This window comes from Erinaceus europaeus, unplaced genomic scaffold, assembly GCF_950295315.1.
Source record: "Erinaceus europaeus unplaced genomic scaffold, mEriEur2.1 scaffold_636, whole genome shotgun sequence".
NCBI classification, from domain to species: Eukaryota; Metazoa; Chordata; class Mammalia; order Eulipotyphla; family Erinaceidae; genus Erinaceus; species Erinaceus europaeus.
The window spans coordinates 24,258-44,271 of NW_026648022.1; the positions used below are offsets into that span (position 1 = coordinate 24,258).

Genomic DNA, 20,014 nt, shown 5'->3' on the forward strand with positions numbered 1-20,014 from the left:
TCTTCAGTCCAGGGAAACCTGGCCGGCATCCTGATGACATCTGGAACCTGGTGACTGAAAAGAGAGTTAACATATGAAGCCAAACAAGTTGTTGAGCAATCATGGACCCAATGCTTGGAATAGTGGAGAGGAAGTGTTAGGGGGGTACTCACTGCAAACTAGTGTACTTCTGCTTTCAGGTATATATTTTGCAGTAGTTTATGGATATGTGTGAACATATGCTCTCTCTCACAGAAACTGGTGTATATCTAGGTTTTGGGGCTTTGTTAGAAAGTGAACCACCTGGGATGGAATTAGAGTATACTATGAAAGGAAAGGTCTCACCCGAGTAATGAAGCTGAAGGGTTGTCATTCCACATGTGTAGTCTCTGGACACAGTCTGAAGTGAAGCATGTTGAGGTGGCAATTGTTGTGTTGGTTAGGTTGTGATCGGCAGATGCAATATTATTTGATATGGATTGGGAGAGGCATACGGGAAAGTGGGCCCTATCCTAAAGTTCCAGGACTGGGGGAAGTAGAGGCTCTATAGTGGAGATGTGAGGTTCCTGCTGTCTTAGGGTTCAAAAAGACAATCGATAGTTAATGTTATCATCACATTATTTGGTAATTGGGTTAACTTTGAAAAGTTCTTTTGTTAGGGTTTGCTGTACAGTACCCAGTATCTAACTGAAAGAAATCTACAGAGGATGTTTTGTCTTGTCTTTATATGAAAGTCAAATTGAAAAAAAAATAGCATTTAGTATGGATTTTTACAGTGTCAGGGTGCTCCCAAGCAGTGAAAATAACATAACCCAGCTCCTTTCCCAAGAACTGCTTTATATCAATATAAATTATGTGTTTACTATAACATTGCAGCTTTTACTTTAAATTAGTGTGATGTTAGGCTTCATGTGCTGTTTTGGGTATGATTTGTAGACTATTCATTGACTTTGGTAAAAAGACAACTATACAGATGAGTGTTAACTGTTTCTTCACTTTGCACTGTTTTGGTCTTTGTAGACACAGTCCACTTCTAGATAGGTGGGAAAATATCTTCTGTCTAAATGCCTTCCCAAAGAATTCCTGGAAAATGGGAGTCCGGCAGTAGCGCAGCAGGTTAAACGCACATGGCACAAAACTAAGGAGAGGCATAAGGATCCCGTTTTGAGCCCATGGCTCCCCACCTGCAGGGGAGTCCCTTCACAGGTGGTGAAGCAGGTCTGCAGGTGTCTTCATCTCCCCTTCTTTGTCTTCCTCTCCTCCCTCCATTTCTCTCTGTCCTATCCAACAATGACATTAGTAACAACAACAATAATAACTACAACAATAAAACAACAAGGGCAACAAAAGGGAATAAATAAATAAATATAAAAAAAAGAATTCCTGAAAATCAGTCAGAAAAATACAGAGATCCAAATACTGGGTCAAGAGTTTGTGAATGTACCAGTTTACCCTTATCATTGCTAATGTGTGATATGAATATTTAAATTTTTGTCAAACTAATGAGCAAAAGTGATAGTATATCATTTTTTTACTTTGTTTGATTTGCTTTGGGCACTTTCATTTTCTTCTTCAATGACTATCCCATCAGATCCAATGCCACTGGTGTACAAATGAGAAATAGGGAGCATAAAGAGAGTGTTTCTCCCTGAGAAAGAGGATAGCTTTCTCACTGCTGTTATTCAGGATTGCTGTGCATGACAATAATGAAAAATTATTGTACATAATGTTGTGCATGAAGATAATGAAAAGACTAGCCTGTAGTCAGTTTTATTGCTGCTTTGAAATTCTCTGTAGACAATGTCCTATCCCTCATTGCCTGCACCTGAATAGACTGACCTTAATTCTTTTGTCTTTTATTATTGCTTTGTTTTCTGTTTGCAATCCAATCAGTGATGTCTTATTGTATTTATTGTCACTGTCTTCTCTAATTTTCCTTTTGTCTTTTAATTTTATTTATGTTTGGTAACTTTATTCTCTTTAACTTTTGAAGATCATTAGTTAACTTGCTAGTATGGCTGACAATTTGTTATAAAGAGCTCTTACACTCCTTCCACTGGGCATTGTTTCCAATTACTCCCAGACTGGATTGGAGTACTTTTGGATCTGTTTTCTAATAATGGCTAAGGGAGCAGCCAGATGGTCTAGCTATGACAATACAGTTAGTCAATACTAGATATTTTTGGAAGATGAATTGTATAACAGTAAAAAAATCTGTGGAAAGAATGAGTCATAGTGATGATGACTGATGGTTTGGTAGCATCTGCAATTATCTCTGGTTTGTTACCCTCTGACTCACTGATTAAAATATAGGATATTTTCTCTATAGAACTTTTAAAAATAATTTTTATTTTGTTATTAATAGCTTTTTACAAGATTATAAGATTACAATGTATAGTTACACACCACACCCACCACCAAAGTTTCATATCCTCACCCTCCAACCTCTAAAAGATAACCATCATAGTTCTCACAAGTCTTAGAAACAGATTGTTGGCTTCTGTTTTGTTTGGATTTTTTTGCAAGTTCATGTAAATAAGATCTCTAGATTCCACATATGAGTGAAACCATATGTTGTCTTTTCATCTCTTTACTTATTTTGCTAATCATAATCACCTCCAGTTCCATCCAGTTTGTCCCAGAGGACACAATATCATCATTTTTGATCACAGACTAATATTCTATGGAATGTAAATCTCTTTAAATTTTCAAACAAACATTCCTAATATCTAGGGGTTGGATTATATGAGTAGTTATTTTCCAGAGTTAAGGGAGATTATTATTGTTGTGCCTGCAAGGACTCTACCTCTATTGGTATGAGTGGCCATGGAAGAAACCCCTCTCTTTTTCAATAAGACCAGCATCAAGTTGGTTTATTGCTACTAGATCTCCTGTTCCATTCTTGGGCTCTGACTGGGCTATGTGAAGAACAGTTGAGTATTTCTCATGACAAATCCACTGTCTTGTCTCGGGATGGAGACTGTGAATACTGGTGGCAACCATCTTGTATGTTGGTATGTGACATGAATTGGTGAATGAATGATTGCCACCATATTTTCATTCTTACCCTTCTGCTTATCTGCTCAGAAGGATGACAAATTGAGTCTTATGACTCTGTAAGTGAAAGAATATTAGTTGTGCAAACAAAAATTTTCAGTAAGACATGATCTTATAAACAATTAACTATATGACTAAAATTACAACTGTAGTGTTTCAGTTTTTATGTTCCAGCCCCATCACAGAATCATACTTGCATACAAGCATATACAGTTAAATATCCTCACTTTAGTTTATTATGCATGCAAGACATCATGTATAAGTATAAGCATTCACATAGAAACACACACAAAACTACAAATATTCATACATACATACATATATATATATATTCATATAACATCCACTCACACGCATTTCATAAAAGCTTCCTTCTCTGGCAGAAACACAACTATTTTCCACTGGGATATCTGGTTATTATTTATAATAAAATATTATTAGGTAAAGAAGTTGTGGGAAATATTTTCAATGGAATACAACGCTGCAATTTAAGATAATGATGTACAGAATGGATAAATGGATAATTATGCTTAGTGAAGTAAGTACAGAGATAAAATAGTACTACTGGATGATTTTTCTCATGTGCATAATATTGGTAATTGAAACACATAAACTTGCAAAGGGAAAAAAATAAAGTAGCCAGCCTGTCTCTAAGACATTGTGAGAACTCTGGTGATTATCTGAGTAGTTAGATGAGCACAGAACTTTGGCAGTGTTTATAGTGTATGTCCTGTAATCTTATAATTTAAAAAAATTATTAAATCACTAACAAAAGTTTTATTAAAGTTTTATTTTAAACTTTTATTAAAGTTTTATTTTATTTTATTTATTTTTATTTTAAAGTTTTATTAAAGTTTTATTTAAGTTTTATTAAATTACCATGTGTAAGGACCTGGATTCAAACTTCTCTTCCCCATCTGCAGAGTTTGAAGCTTCAGAAGTGATGGAGCAGTGCTGCATGCATCTCTCTCTTTCTTCCTCTGCTAAAAATGGGAACAGTGGAGTTGAGCAGACAATGAGCTTCAGTGATAACCTTGGTGATCAAAGCAATAAATTAAAAGAAGAAAAGCACTCCTATGGCTCTCCATCTTATTATTTGACTGCTAAAATCTGTGGAGGCAAGTAGGATCTTTCAACAATATTTACAGCCCCTTCCCTGGGCACTGAATCCTCAGAACACCCATTTAATGAAATCATCAGATCCAATTCAAATGACCAAGTACTGTGATTCTGAGTAAATATATAGGTTCAAGGTATGAATGATCCTAAAATTGTTTATTCTTGTAACTACTACTATCACCAGCAGAAGTCCTCACACATAGATGGCCTTCAACATTTGTTGAATAAAGAAATCTGATTTCCCATCCCATCCATCCTTCATCTAACTTTTTTAAATGAAAAGATGATCTCTAAGTAACCTTATCTATTTCCCCTTGCTTGGCTTTGAGTGCCCAAGATGATATATGGATATCTTGGAATAAAATTGTCCTAGAAGAATGTAAAGCTGTGTATAACTTCATTAAGTCTCTTGAAGATTTAAATGTAGATGGAAAATCCCTGGCAGTCTTCATTTAGTCAAGTTTTCCACTTTACAGATGATGAACTGTATCCCAGAGTGTTTGAATAAGTTCTCTAAAGTCACCCAACTAGTTGGCAACTGATCAGTCACCAAGAACTCAGCCTTATTCCTGACCTAAGGTTATTCTAATTCATCTTGATTAAATTGACTAATTTTATTCCAGGAAATAACCCCTTGATAAGAATGTAAAGAAAAGAAATGAATTAAATATGAACTTCCCTACACACACACACACACACACACACACACACACACACACACACACACACACATATATATATATATACTATAACAATATTTTGTAAGGTATTGTACTAGTTGGATAGAGCATTTGCTATATTCATATAGCATTTGCTATATTAATAAATCTAGGCTATGGTGGCACCTTGGTAGTAATCCCAACTGATGTATGTTTAGCCTCATGACTTTAGATATGATGAAAGGCACCCAGCAACACTAGTTCTGTATATTTGCAATCTAAATTTCAATTTTTTTCTAGTATATGAGAGTATATGGCTGGTAGCATCTGTCTTATAGAAATGTAGCACAATCTTAGGTTCACAATAGCTACTTATCTTACTTGATAGTTGGAATATAGGTAATATTTGGGACCATCATTTCACTAGAGCAATAAACCACTGTATGCTTCCTTGATTATATAGAATTTTAGAATGTTGACCCTGATTTAGTCAATGCTGTGACTTATGATGTTATAAATACTTCTTGTCATTTCATAATCATTAGTTTGAGTTTATTGCTTGGTTCCTGGTTTAATTTTTTGAGCTTTATTTAGTCATTTCATTCTATCTATGTCTGTTTAGTAGGTTTACTTGGAAACCTGTACTTGTGTTGTAGACGGCATAAGTACATTGTGTGGTACAATCTCCTTTCTTCTTTTCTCTTTCTCTTTCTCAGATAGAGTCAGAGAGATGCAGAGTGAAAGAGACCACAGCACTGAATCTTCCCTAAATATATATGGAGGTCAGATTCCATATACTTAATAATAGTTTGGGTACAAAAAATTACACTCAATGCTTTAACATCTGGGAGAAAGACTGTAAGAGCTGGATAAGGGCAAGAGACTGGCTTATTTAATAATGGCCTTTTTGGTCAATACCAGGCTTCTTTATTATCTGGGCCTCTAGTCAAGAAATCTTTGGATTCTCACATTGATATGGTGGGCCTAGTCCTCTAATAGATCTCTCTTTCCACCATTACTGGTCACTTCCATTAGGAATGTCATCATAAGTCCTCTTGTGAGCCTCTCTAGGACCTAGCCCTCACTGTAGAGCAGCAATAGTAGGGAATACCGCACTTTCCAAAGAGGAGCTGGGTCATTCTACTCTGCCATTTGAGGAAGATTGATACTGAAATGAGTAAATAACATTTTAACACATGATGTAATTATTTTAATCTGGTAACTATTAATATTTATTATGCTCACTTGAAGTGCTGTGCTTTCCTCTAGAGATTAGATAATAAACATAAGATATAGTATATATTTATATATATTAGATTGTATATTGTATACATTACAACATATAAATTACTGTAATTTAATGAATGTTGACTGTGATTAAGACTGGATGACAAGAAGGTGACACAACCGTAAAGTACATGCCTCATATGCTTGGGGTCTTGAGTTTAATTCCAAACTATTTAGACAAATGGTTTGCCACTAGGGTTACTGTTGAGGTTCAGTGCTAAGCACTTCGAATCCACCACTCCTAGCAGTGGTCTTTCTTTCTTTCTTTCTTTCTTTCTTTCTCCCTTTCTTTCTTTCTTTCTTTCTCCCTTTCTCTCTTTCTCTTTCTTTTTTCTCCCTTCATCCCTTCTTTCCTTCCTTCCTTGCTTCCTTCCTTCCTTCTTTTTATAGGACAGAGAAAATTGAGAGAGGAGGGAAAGATAGAGAGGGAAAGAGAAAGAGAGACACCTGCAGACCTACTTTGCTACTTTTGAAGCATACTCCCTGTAGTTGGCATGGAGGGAGGGGGAAGTGGGTGGTTTGAATCTGAGTCCTTGCAGATGGTAACATATGTCACCACCTGTCCCCACAAAAGCATATTCAGGTAATGGTTTAATAATTTTTCCACTCTAGCTAAGTAACTATCTTTTCAAAGTCTGTTAGGAAATGTCCACTGAAGAAGCCCTTCCTGGATCAGTATGAAATGGAAAGAGAGAATTACTAAAAATATGGCTTGGAAGAGAAAGAACTCTCACTGCAGTACATTCATGAAGTAGTTAGAAGAACTAGGAAAGGAGAATTAAGCTACCTTCTACAATCCCATTTTCACTCTTTAGAATAATCCTGAGAAGACACATGATAGAGAAACTTCTGTAAGCCTAGTTTTAGTCTTATGGGAACTTAGCACAGAAGAGAAATTTATCTCCTAGTAACTGACAGCAAGGTAGAAGGTTCTGGCTTTTCCTGTTTTGTTAGTCCTGGGCATCCACCTCCAACCACCCACCAATCCCATCCACTCCTTCCTCCCAACACAGATTACCCTTGCCCCCCATTTAAAAAGTGTTTGTTCCATGGGAATTGGGCAGTAGCCCAGTGGGTTAAGTGTACAAGACACTAAGCGCAAGGACCAGGTTTAAACCTCCAGCTCCCCAGCTGCAGGGGAATCACTTCACAAGCGGTGAAGCAGGTCTGCAGGTGTCTATCTTTCTCTCCCCTTCTCTGTATTCCTCTTCTGTCTCCATTTCTCTCTGTCCTATCCAACAACGATGACAACAACAACAGCAATAATAACTACAACAACAAAAAAAGGGGCAACAAAAGGGAAAATAAATATTAAAAAGTGTTTGCTCCATGTACATTCTGCTCATAGATAAACATTTCAACCAATGATAGAATAAAACATAACTCTATTTATGAGATATTAAGAAGGATTAAATATAAATGCAAATTATTGTCACCCAATTTAGATAATACCAGCTAACTTTAGTGTATCTGGAAAGTAGAGTTGGTATTCTAGAAATAATTCAGGAACTTGATACAGAATAGATTTTCCTCATTCTTTCAGATCTTATGAGTTATTTTTATAATTAGAAGGACCAAACTCTAATACAAAGAACTACAATAAAACATTCTTTGAATATTAAATCTACCAAAGCTTATATTAACCTTTGTAAATTCCAGGCAATTTTTTTACCTGAAACTCTGCCCAAGATATATATGTAAATGAGTAATGTGTTTCTATGAGAGCATTTTAGATTTTTTTTTTTTAGAGAACTTTTGGTGTTAAAATATTTGATTTACTGGATTTTGGATTCTTAACAGCTTCTCTTGATAACCACTCAGAATGACACCTAGCTAATACTATTTAATTTTACTCCAATCTTGGAAATTTAGCCTCTTTAAATAGTGGGAGAAGAGACCCTTATGGATTATTATTCATAAATATGTGATTCTGGATTAAATGAATATTTAAACCTCTAAGATTTCCAGTAATGTTGAATTTGGCTGAATATGGTGTGGTTATATTTTAAGTCTTTAAAAATACATAGATACTCAAATAGTTTATTTTTATTTTAGTTTTATAAAAAGGAAACTGACAAAACCATAGGATAAGAGGGGTACAGCTTCACACAGTTCCCACCACCAGAACTCTTCCCTGATAGGTTTCCTATTCTTTAACCCTCTGGGAGTATGGACCCAAGGTTATTATGGGATGCAGAAGGTTGAAGGTCTGGCTTCTGTAATTGCTTTCCCGCTGAACATGGGCATTGGCAGGTAGAGCCATACTCCCAGCCTGTCTCTCTCTTCTCCTAGTGGGGTAGGGCTCTGGGGAATCAGAGCTCCAGGACACATTGGTGGGGCTGTGTGTCCAGGGAAGTCTGGTTGGCATCATGCTAGTATCTGGAACCTGGTGGCTGAAAAGAGAGTTAACATACAAAGCCAAACAAATTATTGAGCAGTCATGGACCTAAGGGCTGGAATAGTGCAGATGAAGAGTTGGGGGGGGGGGTCCTCCATTTTGTAGATAGCTAGTAGGCATATTTTAGTTAAATTCCAAAGGACCTGTGGCTATCCTAGTTTTTTTTTTTTTGTTTGTTTGTTTGTTTTTTGCCCCTGAGCCTGAAATCTGATATGCCAGTGGATCCAAGTTATTGTTTGGGAAGATGATGTCATGGCTGGAAAAAGAACCAGAAAGCTGGATCAGGGAAGAGAGTAGCTCCCTAATATGGGAAAAGGGTATAAATATTGTTGATTGTAAACCCCATCTATTTGATGTGATCTGGGGCCCATAATCAGCTTAGGAGCCTATGTGACCTCTGCATCCTGGTAGATCTGAGCTCACATTCTGTGGTCATGAGTAGGAACATTCCATGCTGCCCCAATATTGACCCATCTTCCTCAGGTGTAGCATAGAGTATGTTGTCCATCCTCCTTTCAGAGGATGGAACATTCTCTACCATTGTTGATCCAGGTTGAGGGCAAGATCCTATGGGGGCCCACAAATGGGTCTATTGTGTTGTTCCTGATAGAGATAACAATGGAGAGAGGGACTAATTCGAGGTCTAGGCCCATCACGTCTGTTTGGGAATCTCAGGACTCCCGAATAGGGCCCCAGCTGATGGAGTTGCCTGATAGTGACTAAAGAGTTATTGTTAAAGTATGCCAGTCTCTTGCCCTTATTCAGCTTTTGCAGTCTTGATTTGATAAGGTTAGCTTTGGAGTGAGTGAGAGAACTGTAATAGGAAGTAGGTGAGGAGGGTATCTAAGTCTAAGTAGACACTATTTCATTATGAACTTGATACTGACTCAGTACAGACTATTGTGTATTTTTGCTTTTAGCTATATATTTTGCCCTAATTTTATGGATACATGTGGACATATGTTCTATCTTACTGGACCTGGTCTATATCTAGGTTTTGGGACTTTGTTAGAAATAGTTTTTATTCATGATCCCCCCCCACACACACACACACACACAAGCTAGCATTTTGCTATTACTCTCACTGTCTACTTTAGACCAATTTTATGCAGTTTATAATTCTTGTAGCATATGGTTGCTGCCTACAAGTACTTTCTGTGCCCTGGCAGACAGCCACATGTAGCACTGAAGAATGTTTTCCTGGATGAGGATAGCTTGGTTTATATCCACTTTTCTACATAGTTCAACTTTTGAGGCTAAGTCAGAATAGAGTTTCATTTCCTTCCTTCCTGCCCCCTTCTCTCCCCTCTCCCCCCACACTTTAAATTCCTTCCTTTTCTCCCTGCATTCTTTTGGCCTTCCATAATTTTTTGTTGTAATCTTTCTTCCCCTGAATACAGTAATGTATGCTGACAGGATTGCTAAAGGCTCTTGTCAAGCAAGCAATAAAATACTCATGGAGACAATCCCAGATGTTTCCAGCTTTTGCCTTCTTCTGAATTCTCATCTTTTTTCAGATCATTGGAGTAGGGATCCATTTGTCCTTTGTATTGTTATTTCTGGCTGAAGAGAATTCCTCAAAGAAGAAAAATGTGCTAGTTTGTAAGCCTCATCACTCGCATTAAGGTTTTGTGTGGAGGTCTATTTTGAAGAACTATTACCTACCTTTCACTAAGCATCAATTGAGATGAGGATTGGTGTAACTTTCTGTTGGACCAAAAAAAAAAAAACCAAGAAAAAAGAAATGGAATGAGTTAGGGTAGGGGGAGAAGTATGAGATGTTTTCAATATAGACAGGGGCAGTGATTTTAAGAGTTGGCTGGGGACCTTGTGGAGAGAGTGGCAGCTGACAGGGGAGAACTGAGGAGTTGGCCAAATCTGGCAAGTAGTCTGCCTCCATGTCTATGAATACAAGAGACAAGAGAATAAGGCGTAGATTCCTTTTAGTCAAAAGAATTCTAATCCTTCAATCTCCTCAGCTCTTTTTTTCACTTCGAACCCTTTCCTTATAAGAAGTCACTAGTGAGCTGTGTTACCACCCAAGGGGGTCAAGACAGTGGATTAAATTGTATAGAAGCAGCTGATAGAGGTGAGCAGTCTAAAATTGTAATGGTTTCCTTTTTCTCATTAGAACCATTTGAGATCACCCTTGTTTCTATGCTCTGAAAAGGTTTGAAACTTTACCCATCTGCTATTCTGTTATTTGATTAGTTAAATTTATTGATATATCATTGGACTGCTTCATTTTACCTCATATCATGTTGTCTAAATACCTGTGTTCTGAACCTATGGCAGTCCAAAGATTAATAATTTCTGATTAGAATCTAAATATTTTTCATGGAAGAAATTAAAAAGGCTTGAAAATGCCATCTGAAAATATCCTAGATGGCATGAATATTGTTGCAAACTGATGGTAATGAGGATCCAGCAGATTCAAGGAAATTATTATTATTTTGCCTCCAGGGTTATGTACTGGAAATAGGAATCCACTGCTCCTGGAGGCCATTTTTTTCATTTTATTGGATAGGACAGAGAGAAATGTATAGGGGAAGGGGAGATAGAGAAAGATAGACTTGCTTTACCACTTGTGAAATGTTGCAGCTGTAGGTTGGACTGGGGGCTTGAACCTGGGACCTTGCACTTAGTACTATGTGTGCTTAAGTGGGTGTGCAACTGCCTGGATTCTAGGAAATTTCTTCTTTTTCTCTCCCTTAATAACCTAAAAGATTTTTGAAGGATGGTGGTGCAGAGGGGCTATATACCTGGAAGGAAACTCTCACCAGAGATAACTATTATAAGGAATGTGAACTAGGTATTGGTAGACAAGGGGAAATTTTAATAAGTCCTGTTCAAAATTCTCTGTCTCTGCATGACATGGCAAATAAATTTTTTTTTTGATAAATGAACATTGCTTTCCCCTCATCTTGTTAATTGTCTTCATCTCTTTTGCAGTCCCCAAGCCCTATCTCATTCTACTTCCCTCAGGATGGCATATAAGTATCATGCTTTTACAAGGTTTCTGTATATACATAATTAAATTTTTTCATGCTAATATGCATGTGATAACTTTTAGACCAGTAAAAAGAAAGGCAGAAGGGACTTTCTTCATTGCTTAGAAAAGAATGAGTGAAATATATAGATGCATTGTATACATGTATGTATATGTTTTCAATGTGTATATTTCTCAGCACACATATTTATGATACTCCTTTATCTGTGAGGGAGGATACCTTCCAAGACCCTTTATTAGATACCTAAATCTGTGGATAGCATTAAACACATATATACTTATCATAATGTTTACTTGATAAATTAGGCACAAGAGAGTAATAATTAATAATGGAATTATAACAATGTGTTGTAATAAAAGTTATGTGAAGGTAATCTCTCTCAAAAGATATATTATGTAATATTTTCTGATGGTGGTTAACAGTGAGTAATAGGAGTACAGAAAGTAAAACCAAACATTAGGGAGACACACAGAAATACATGCATATGCATGTATTATATATCTAATGTTTAAGTGAAGCTTGGACAACCATTGCTTACAATGAAACTTAATTATATGTGGAAATAAATACAAGTGTAGCATGTACATGTTGAAGTAGAATTACTCAAATACCAAGTCTTACCATCAATCAGGAAAAATGTATTAAGTAATATCTTAATGGAAAATCAGTATAAATTTTATGCTGATATATTTTATTGCTATTGGAGAAATTATGCTACCAACTAATGTTAAATAGAAATGCTCTAAATCAATTATATGGTAAGGGCAAATATAACAGGTTGAATGTCTGTATAGCATTATAACAAAATATCTTGACCCTACGGTAGTAGCTTACATTATGCACCCCTATGTTTAAACAACTATTTCAGAGCACAATCTGCTTTGCCAAAAATGTAAAGACAAGAACAGCCTCTGAAGGCACTATAAAGTTTTAGTCTACTCCTTCCAGATTGGTGTCTGCTGCTCTGGGGAGTTGTGGCTCGGATGAGAATCCTGCTGGTACACCCTCTGCTGCTCCTGCTGCTGTGGGTGAGGGCTGTCTACTGGGCTCACTTCCGGACATTCTAGTTGGAACTTGCTCTCTCGTTAGAGGTGGTAGAGTGGCATCATTTGCCTCCATCACAGGAAAGGAGACCTCTTCTTGGGCTTGAAAGGAAGCTTCTGCTTGTGGCCTCTGGGTCTGCTGATCAGCCTGTGCTCCAACCTTGACTTGGGCTTCTGCTGACCACCCTTCACGGGCAATACTGACTTTTGCGAGAGGGTCTGATTCATTGCATCCTGGGATCTTAGTCTCAATTGGAGGTGATAGTCGACTCTCTGAAGGACTTGATGGACTCAGAGGGGGCTGTTCTTGCTCCTTGAGGGTAGTATCCTTGGTCCCTTGAGAACTTCCCAATTCTGGTTGGTTATCTTTGGACTGATGGGGTGTGGATTCTGGACAGTGCATTACCATGAAGGCTGTGGTCAGATTTTTCACTGCGTTGTGAACTCTGTTCACTTCCTCTGTGTCAACCTCTCCACTTACAGAGAGAGTTGATTCTGGCTCTTCATCGGAGGTGTGCTGACCTTGATCATCTTTTATGGGCATTTTCGCTTCTTTAATTCTTTTATAGAGTTCATTTCTTTCTTGTTGTAAAGCTCGACATAAATTCTCTAGTCTGCCAATTTTCATCACAAAGCACTCGTACTCTTTTGCTCTCAACGCTTTCTGTGATTTGAAAACATATACACACATAAAATTGATTTGAGAGGTAAAATTGCCAGGATCCTCTCTGGAGACAAAACCATTTCTGAGCTCCAGTGGCATAATTGGCTAGTGCACAGTACTTATACAACAAAAGCATTTCTTTGGGAATTTGACTATTAGAACTGGCATCTGGTCACATAGTGACGACTGGACAGCACTTAATTGAGGACATCACTTATTTATTTATTTATTTTATTTATTGGCACTGTATGCTAGTGGCATTTTAATCATTTTGGTTAATTTTAGGAAATATAACTGGTAAAAATTTCTCTCTGCTTTAGTCTAGGAGTCCTAAAAATTTTGAAACAGACATATTTCTGCTCTCAAGATTTAGAAGGCATAAGTCAAAACTTGTAGCAAAATAAATGTTATGGACTAGAACTTAACTCAAAAAACTTGTCTTCTCTTTGGATAAACTGCTATATGCTAATCTAGCAACTGTTGTTGAGTAATAAGCACATCTCTCTGTGATGTTAAATAGTCATTATTATAGTCACCACACACTAATTCATGATGTTGGGTATACAAATTGTCCAATTGTCCTTTTATTTTCTCTAGAAAAGCTTCTGTGTTTGTACATGAAAATAGTCCTGATCATCATCTTTCTTTATTCCTTCCTTCCTTTCTTCCTTCCTTCCTTCCTTTCCTTCCTTCCTTCTTTCCTTCCTTCCTTCTTTCTTTCTTTCTTTCTTTCTTTCTTTCTTTCTTTCTTTCTTTCTTTCTTTCTTTCTTCCTTTCTTTCTTCCTTTCTTTCCCTCCAGGGTTATATTGTCATTAGGACTTGGTGATTGCACTATGAATCTATTGCTCCTGGAGGCCTTTTTTTTCCCCCCCTATTTTATTCAGTAAGACAGAAAGAAATTGAAAGGGAAAGGGGAGATAGAGAGGGAGCGAAAAAGACACCCACAGATCTGCTTCACCCCTAGAGAAGCATCCCTGATGCAGGTAGGGAGTGGGGGCTCAAACCTTGTTCCTTGCAGGGGTCCTTGCGCACAATACTTTGTCCACTTAACCGAGTGCACCACTGCCCACTGCTCCCTCCTCCTCCCAAGCTACTCTTTAACATGTTTTGCACCTGTTTGCATGAAGAGACCTTCACCTGTAAGGCCTACTTCTCAAATGGAGGATCATGTATCTTTACCTTTGTAGTCTCAAAGCCTAGCTAGAGTCTGATGTAATAATAGTACTTAAATGCCTACTGGAGAAATAAAATAATACATGGATACATATGTGTGCAACATAACACATTGCCTGGTTGCTTGGGTTGGTGTCTTCTCATATGCTCAATCAACTCTTTAATTCATTTTGCACCTGTTATGTGCTTAACACCAGGGAATTTAAAGACAAATCAGACATTCATCCAGCCTTTGAAGAATTTGTAGGCCATCAGGCCCATGGTGCTGCTTCGTGGATGAATTTGGAATTAAAAAAAAAAAGGGGGCCTTAAGTGACTTAAGGTAAAAAACTCTTTATGAGTCTGAACTTGATTTTAAATTACTTTTTAGAAATTTTGCATACCATATTCTAGAAGAAATTCCCTTCTAATGTAATTATTTGTACTGTTAAGTAGTATTTTATAGGCATGATATTGTTATGGGAAAATAATCTAAGGGAATAATTTTCTCACCTCTTCAATCATGTCCAAAAGAGCTTTATTACAGTTTTCAAAACGAGCTTTCCATGTAGCTGTGTCTTTTTCCAGCTTCTTCATTTTCTTAGTTGTCTACAGGAATAAGAGTATTTTTAAAGTTAGTCTGATGCAATAATACATCAAAGAAGTTATTAGTTTCACGTGTGATATCAAAAAAGCTCCTTTTATCATCAGCTGCTGAAATAAAGAAAAGTTCCATGTCAAGGAATGAATACTGACTGGGGAAGTGTCATGATCTATTTCTGAATCATCTAGGTCAGTGTTGAAGAAACTAACTTGCACCACAGACAATTTAAGGAAAAAAATGAAGATACTTAGGACCATGCTATTTTGTCACTGTTTTTTATTTTGTTTAAATTTGAAGAAATAGCTTTATTGCATTCCCAAGAATAAGCTTGTGATTTAGATTATTTACTTTATTGACCATTTGTGATGAAAGATGGCTTGACCTGTTAGCCATTAAAGTGTTGATAATATCTGGGCACTTCTGAGAAGTAGCCACACAAAAGCAATGTTCTGTTTTCTCTTTATTTGCATTTCCAGAGTGCAGTAAAGTTCATGAAATGTGATTGCACATATTATTCATTTTAGTCTTGAAACAGTGCTGTGAGAAAGGTTCTCTTTTCACCTCTATTTTATAAATGGAGCTACCAAGGCTCAAGAGGTGGAGCAGTATTCAGGTGAGCCAGCAGAAGGGTAGGACTGGTTACTTCATTTTATTTAGTGTAATGTGTGTAATGGCTGCTGGGCTGGATGTGGGAGATAGAGGTAAATACAAAGCCACCTGTCCTTCTCAAATCTAAATGAACTTCATAGTCAGAAGTCTGGCTCTTGGAGAGCTGGGTGGTGGTAGAGTTGGTAGAGCACATGTTATTATGCACAAAGACCTAGTTTCAAGACCCTGGTTTCCTGTTGGAATGGAGGTTTACATGCAAGGAAGCAGAGTTGCAGGTGTCATTTTAGCTCTCTTCTTCTCTACCTCTGCATCCCTCTCAGTTTCTCTTTGTATCTATCAAGAAAAGAAATAAAAAAGGAGTGCTGGGTTTGTCATGCAGGCACCAAGCCCCAGTAATAACTCTGGTGGCAACTAAAATAATGATAATAATAATAATATTAATGTTCTCAGTTTTTTAACATTATGATTTCTCTTTAAGATTTATTCTAATTTTAAACTTTTATAGGTAAATATATATCTAGTACATCTGTCCTAGCATAGCAAAGTTGCAACTTAAAAAAAAAACAGTGGTGCCAAGGAATGAACTGAGGAAGGGTCTTGTGCATGTACAATACAGCCAAGTGGCCCCAAGCCTTTTTTTTTTTTTTTGCTTTCTACATTTAGAAATGGTTAATGTCAATATTTAAAAATTTTTTTCCCAGAAGTACAAGTCCGATGCTGATTTTGTAATATGTGCACACAACCAGGTGCACCACTGCCTAGCCCCACTGAGCTGAGCAAGACTCAAATGTTATGTTCAACAATAATAGCACCTTGTATTTATATAATATATATTTTTAAAGTTTAAAACCCCTTTAAAATGCATTAACTTGTTTGAACTGCATAATATTGTAAAGTAGATAAGAGACTTAGTATCTTAATTTACATATAAGAAAAATAAAGTTCAGGGAAGTTAAGTGAATTACTCAATGCTATTTGATAAGTAAGACAGAATCCAGATTTTAGTTCAAACTTATATTTCCTCATTCAAGTTCAATTACAGCTGACTCTTGAACAACAGGTTCACTTACACAAGGCATTTTTTTTTTCTACTGGAAGGTTCCACATGCATGGAGTCAACCAACTTCAGATATTGAGTAGTTGAATCCAGGATGTGGGGACTTCACTTAAAGAGAGCTAACTACAAGTTATATTTGTATTTTTTTTTTTAATGCATGGAGGGGAGGGCTGCAACTCCTAACCCCCTCGTTATTCAGGGGTCAACTGCACATCATGCTTTTTCTTCTAAGAAGGATTTTATTAAATGGTATTTTCTACTCTAACATTCTAACCTTGTGTATTTGTGTAAAAGTTCTTATTTTCATATTTAGAAGATTTGATATTTTAAAAATTTAACTATAAAAAACATTATTTTGTTAGTGCTCGTCATTTTTTAAAAAAGCTCTTCATGGCGCCCGGTGGCGTCCCACCTGGATGAACACATGTATTACAATGTGCAAGGACCCGGATTGGAGCCCCCATCCCCACCTGCAGGGGGAAAGCTTTATGAATGGTGAAGCAGTGTTGCAGATGTATCACCCCCCTCCCTCTTGCTTTCTGGCTATCTCTATCCAATAAATAAAAATAATAAAAAAATTACTTTAAAAAAAGCTCTTCATGGGGTAGAAAAAAGAAAACATTTTTTATATGTATTTATTTATTTTCCCTTTTGTTGCCCTTTTTTTTTACTGTTGTAGTTATTGATGTTGTTGGACAGGACAGAGAGAAATGGAGACAAGAGGGGAAGACGGAGAGGGAGAGAGAAAGATAGACACCTGCAGACCTGCTTCACCGCCTGTGAAACGACTTCCCTGCAGGTGGGGAGATGGGGGCTCGAACCGGGATCCTTATGTCGGTCCATTGCACTTGGTGCCATGTGCACTTGACCCCCTGCGCTACCGCCTGACCCCCAAAAGAAGACATTTTTTTCTCAGAGTGAAGAGTAATTCACCAGATACTTGTTGAAAACAAATATAGCGCAAATCTCATTTGCACCTATAAATGTTTCATTACTTCATAAAATGCACTGAAATATATTAGTAGGAAAAATCAGCTCAAAGGAGAATTACCTGTCAAAATAGGAAAAACGTCAATATTTTGTGGGGAATAAGCAATACTTACTTTATCCATTTCCTGTTTGAAAGTGGCAAACACCTCATTGCTTTTTGTCAGTGTGTTCTGGAACTCTTCAAACCTTCCAGAGTAGAGTGTAAGCTATAAACAGGAGGAAGAGTGGATCTATTTTAGGATTGCTCTCAGAACAAAACAATATGTCATTGTTATTATTTGAGAAGAAAAATGATTTAAAGGAATCTTCAATATAATGTCAGTGATATTTTCAGTTCTTTTCCTAAGGCAGTGAGTATAATTCAAGTACTTCCTTAAAGGACATTGACATAATAAAATTTTCCATCAATATTGCACTATAATATAGCTTTCCCCCATTGTATTGGGTGGTTAATGGTTTACAGTACAGTTGTTGACACATGGGTACAATATCTCATCTTCCTATGATGTCTGCAGAATGCTCTCACCCCCAATATAGGTACTTCTCCATCTATATCATAACTTTACCAGCAAACAGTTACTGAGCACTAAACATATTCATAGATTTTATGTACAGAAGATTTAGCAGAGAAACCTACACTTCTTGTGGGAGGACATTTCTTTCTTTCTTTTTTATTTTAATTTCACTAGTGACTCAACATTAATTTACAAAATTATGAGATAATAGGGGTATAATTCCACATCATTCCCAACACCAAAGTTCTATGTTTCCACTCCTTCCATTGGAAACTGCAGTAGTTCTCTTAAAGTCACAGATATGGGTCAACTATTTTTCCTATAACTACTTATGTATAATTATATATATTTTGCACATTTTTTCCTATGGTTCTGCCTTCTCATTCTTTTTAAGTCACACCTATTACTACTTTATAATGTCCTTATTTTTTTACTTAAAAGAATTTATTTATAAAAATGAAACACTGACAAAAACATAGGAGAAGAGGGGTACAGCTTCACACAATTCCCACCATCAGAAGCTTTTTTACTTTTTATCCTCTTCTCTCTCTCTGGGTCCTAGTGGAATTGGAATTCAGAGCCCTTTGGTCATCTCCCCGTTTGGGAGTTTGAACCAAAATTCTTTATGGGGTGCAGAAGGTGGGAGTTCTGACTGCTTCTCCACTGGACATTTCTAGAGACAATTGGACTATGGGACAGTGAATAAAAATTGTAAAGTTGTGCTGATCACAGGAGGTGAGCATGGCAGATGATAACGCAACCCACATTTCTGTGGAGGTAATGAGCCTTAAACTTGGTCTTGAAGGAAGTGAGAAAGTAGAAAAATGAAAAGAAGTGTTAAAGGAAATGTGGATCTGACAAGGACCACCGCTATTGTGCAAATTGTGTGGCTCTTAGCAATTTACACTTCTGTCATCATAGTTTTGTATATTTATGAATACAATGACTTTTTCTAATGCTTTTTTAATTAAAAACATTTTTATGATCTTTATTGGATAGAGACATCCAGAAATCGATAGAGGAGGGAAGACAGAGAGAACATTACCTGCAGTAATGCTTCACAACTTGCAAAGCTTTCCCCTTGCAGATGGGGACTGGGGGTTTTAACCTGGGTCCTTATGCATTGTAACATGTGTGCTTAACCAGGTGTGCCACCACCCAGCCCTCTAATGACTATTTTGATTCTTTAAAAAAAAAAAAAAAAAACATGAAAACTTTTTTTTTTTTGCCACCAGCATTATTTCTGGAGCCCAGTGCCCGCATAATGACTCTATCATTCCTAGTGGGTATTTTCTTTCTTTTTCTTATAGAGACAGTGAGAAATAGGGAGAGAGGCAGAAAGAGAGGAAGAAAAAGGTACAGAAACCTTCGGCACTTCTCCACTGCTTGTGAAGCTTCCCCACTGCAGGTAGGGGCCATGGGACTTGAAACTGGATCCTCACATATGGCAATGTGTACTCTACAGGATGGGCCACTGCTTAGTCCATTACATTATTATTATTATTATTATTATTATTTAACCAGAGCACTGCTTGGCTCTGGCTTATGGCAGTGTGGGGGATTGAACTTGGGACTTGAGAGCCTCAGGCATGAACATCTCTTTGCATAACCATTAGGCTATACCTCCACCCCCATTACATTTTTTTATTGTGGTGAAATATACCTTTTATTATCATGTGTTAAGTATATTCACACTGTTGTACACTGGTCTCTGGAACCTTTTCACTTTATAAGACTTAAACTTGATGCTGACTAGGCAATAACTTCCCCATTTTCCTCTTTTAGTGACCAATTTTGAGAGAAAAAGTAGAGAGGAGAAGGAAGGATGGAGTTTTGGATATTGTGTTCATAACTAGCCCAGGAGAAAGC

General features: G+C 37.0%; 1 protein-coding gene across 1 annotated transcript in view; it reads right to left on the reverse strand.

The window, feature by feature from the left end:
* Positions 1 to 11,726: 11,726 nt before the first annotated feature.
* Positions 11,727 to 20,014, reverse strand: part of LOC103121010 (beta-taxilin) — a 32,685-nt gene continuing 24,397 nt past the window's right edge. The window contains exons 5-7 of the mRNA XM_060184635.1: positions 17,744 to 17,836; positions 14,884 to 14,979; positions 11,727 to 13,217 (exon numbers count right to left, since the gene is read on the reverse strand). Of these exons, the coding sequence (XP_060040618.1) occupies positions 12,441 to 13,217; positions 14,884 to 14,979; positions 17,744 to 17,836 (966 nt within the window). The 3' untranslated portion in view covers positions 11,727 to 12,440. The remainder of the gene's footprint in view (positions 13,218 to 14,883; positions 14,980 to 17,743; positions 17,837 to 20,014) is intronic.